Source organism: Lytechinus pictus, unplaced genomic scaffold (genome assembly GCF_037042905.1).
Source record: "Lytechinus pictus isolate F3 Inbred unplaced genomic scaffold, Lp3.0 scaffold_20, whole genome shotgun sequence".
Lineage (NCBI taxonomy): Eukaryota > Metazoa > Echinodermata > Echinoidea > Temnopleuroida > Toxopneustidae > Lytechinus > Lytechinus pictus.
This window is the reverse complement of record NW_026974141.1, coordinates 8669614-8672630: the sequence shown is the minus strand read 5'-3', so window position 1 is coordinate 8672630 and position 3017 is coordinate 8669614. Positions and strand designations below refer to the sequence as shown.

At 40.9% G+C, this 3017-nt stretch overlaps 1 protein-coding gene across 1 annotated transcript; it reads right to left on the bottom strand.

The window, feature by feature from the left end:
• Positions 1–206: 206 nt before the first annotated feature.
• On the bottom strand, positions 207–1211 carry LOC135157957 (neuropeptide FF receptor 2-like). Its single transcript, XM_064115163.1, has one exon. It carries the CDS (start codon positions 1209–1211, stop codon positions 207–209), a length of 1005 nt encoding a protein of 334 aa, XP_063971233.1.
• Positions 1212–3017: the final 1806 nt, after the last annotated feature.

Here is a 3017-nt window from a genome sequence, read left to right as displayed (position 1 = left end):
CCTTTGCAAAATATGTACTTTCCGATAAAAAAAATCTGTGGTAGCTGGGCATGAATGATACCTAAAAAGGAAGATTTATCCTCTAAACTTGGATAAACTCTCAGTTAATAAACGTTAATTCAAAATGCATGGTATCTTTGTTATACGTCCTTGACATCAGTACTGTGAGAAACTTCACAAAACGATTCATTCCTCAGAACGTGTCTCTAAGGTTGAGTACTTGAGCTCCCCTGATCATCATGGTGGCCGCCAAACACAACTGCCTTGGTTGCTCTTCTGAATCTTTTGTTCAAAGTGACAAATATCAATGCGTTCAACCAGCTTTTTGAGATCACAAACAGACTGGTCACGTATCTAGCCATAGGTGTTGCGATAGTGCTCATCTTGCTGAACTGCGAAGCCGAGACTATACTCCAGGGGAAAATCGCCATAAAGAATGCGATGGTGGTGACCACAAGGACACAAAGGCCTTTGAGGCTTCCTCGAGGGGTCTTGATGAAGGCTTCATTATAGGCAATTCCTTCACTTGGAGTGACCTTTGCAGAACGTTTAGACTGCCCTGAAGCAATCATCATGACCTTGATGTTGGTGACAGTGGCGATGGTGAGAGATAAACCACTCAGGAGAAGGCTGGTGACGAGACTTGGTCGGAATGCAAGCCGCTCGGAAGAAAAATCGGACAGACACAGGTTCTCCCGAGCGACTGTTCTTCCCCGGAGCAAACTCAAAGCTCCATTAGAGATAGCGATCCCGATCAGGATGACTATGGTGATCCTGGCGCGTTTTATTGAGACGAGGGAGAAGTAGTGTAGTGGGTAGACAACCACAACGAACCGATCAATGCAGGCAAATGCGACCAAGAGGGCTGAAAGGTTCACCAAACCCGTGCAGGCGACCCTTCTCAAAGCGCACAACGCCGACGAAAACCACTGTCCATCCCCAATGACAATGGCCATAATCATTCCGCAACAGAAAACGCCTGTGAAGACATCCGTGATGGCAAGCGCTTTGAATACGAGCTGTTGCATGTCTTCGAAGCAATTTTCGAACTTGGTTAGTATCACTATGATGATGGTGTTACTGATCAGAATCATCACCAAACACACCCCGAGGAGTGAAGCCTGGATGATACTGAGAACTGTCATATTGATTCCTTGATCTTGGTGACCCACTGTAATACATACCGCTGCCGTGATGTTTGAGACCGCCATAGTATGTCCAATATGACATGAAAATACCCAGTCGGACTAAATTCAAACTCGACCTTTGGTTGCTTCAAAATAATCTGAAAATCTACCTAGGATGTGAATGCATTCCCATGCTGAATCATCTGAACATGAATGTTAGTCGACTTCACTGGCGTACCTAGGATTTTCCAGAAGGGGGGCAAATTTTTTGGAGGAATTTTCGTCCTCGAAAAAATTTGACATGCAAAAAAAAAAAAACGGTCTTCAACCACAAATAAAGGATTTCTTACCAGAAAAAAAATTGACAAGCCCCCCCCCCAAAAAAAAAAAGAAGGTCTTCAACCGCAAACAAAAGGATTTCTTACCAGAAAAAGAAATTGACAAGCAAAAAAAAGGTCTTCAGGTTCATAATAGACTTCAAAAGGGGGGGGGGGGGGCACGTCCCCTGCATGAGTTGTGACTCGTCAGGGGGGCAGTCTGCCCCCCTTAGGTACGCTAGTGCTAGTCGTGTAAAATTGCTGATAGAATAAACTTCATTCCCTCAATGTCATTTTAATAATCTCGCTAACATAATGCCCATTGCATTTCAAAGCTGATGGATAATAGCATGAAGGCCAAGGACAACGAGCCGTGTCATTTTGAAATTGATCTTTCCTCAGGCTTTAAGGATCGGCTGAATGGTTATTGTTATGTTTGTTGGGTAACATACTGCTCATTTGGTGATTGCTTTATACTTACGAATATCGCTTGACTTTCATTATGGAGTATTCAAAACTGCATCAGGGGATGGATTTAAGAACACAGTAAATGCAATGAAAATACCCGGTAAATGACAATGAACAGCTGGGAGGTCTTTGTCGAAAATTTGTGAACCTGAACAGCACTTCCGTCATATAAATTTCGGAGCTGACGAAACATTGCAAGTGTTTCATAAAGCTGTTTGTAGGTTAAGAGCGACTTTTAGAACGACTGGTGAACCTTTCTTGTGCGCTAAATAATCATCAATTAACTTTTAATGGTGAATATCATTTACCACCAGAAAGGATCACCAGTCGTTTTTAAAGGCAGCTTTATGAAACGGCACCCAGGACGAAACTGATGTTTTGATTTACCAATTTCCCAGCATTGACTTGTTCAATGTCATAAAGGGCATTTGTCAATACATTTTCTATGTTCTTGAATCAGTAAGTTGTATGCCGTGGAGCGAAAAGGTGAAGAGCAAAAGAAAAATCAGAAAACAAGACATCGTACGAGATTTTAAAGATGCCTCGTTGAATATGAAAGATTCCCTTTCAATCTTTGAATCTTTTATTTTAATTTACCCGAGATAGATCGTATTAAAAAAATTGTATTAAAAAAATTATATTCTATGCGATATACTGCACAGTAGTTCCGGTGTATTGTTTATACAAGGCTGAGTTTGAAACGCATATTTCTTAATTTGCCCTTTTTAGTACACTCTAAAAACACTGAGTAAAATATTACCCATTATTGGGTAAAAAGAAAACATGCATGTTTGCTGGGTAGTCTTTCCCCCCCCCCCCATATTGGGCAAAATGCATGTTTTAAGGGCAAATTTCTACTCAACATTGCGTAAAATTTACAAAATAGCTCTTTACCCAACCAACATGCATGTTCCCATTTTACCCAATATTGGGTAATTTTTTGTTTAAAGAGTAAGGACCAACCATATGCGATAAGTTTAAATATCATTGTCAAAATTTCATTACGATTGATAATAATAATAATAATAGCTGGACTTATAAAGCGCTTTTTGCCAGAGGGTACAAAGCGCTGCTGTTATTACCCCGGCTTTAGCTCGAGCTACCA

Excerpts from the sequence above, each read along its gene's own strand:
- LOC135157957 (XM_064115163.1), bottom strand. The coding sequence starts at position 1,211 with ATGGCGGTCTCAAACATCACGGCAGCGGTATGTATTACAGTGGGTCAC.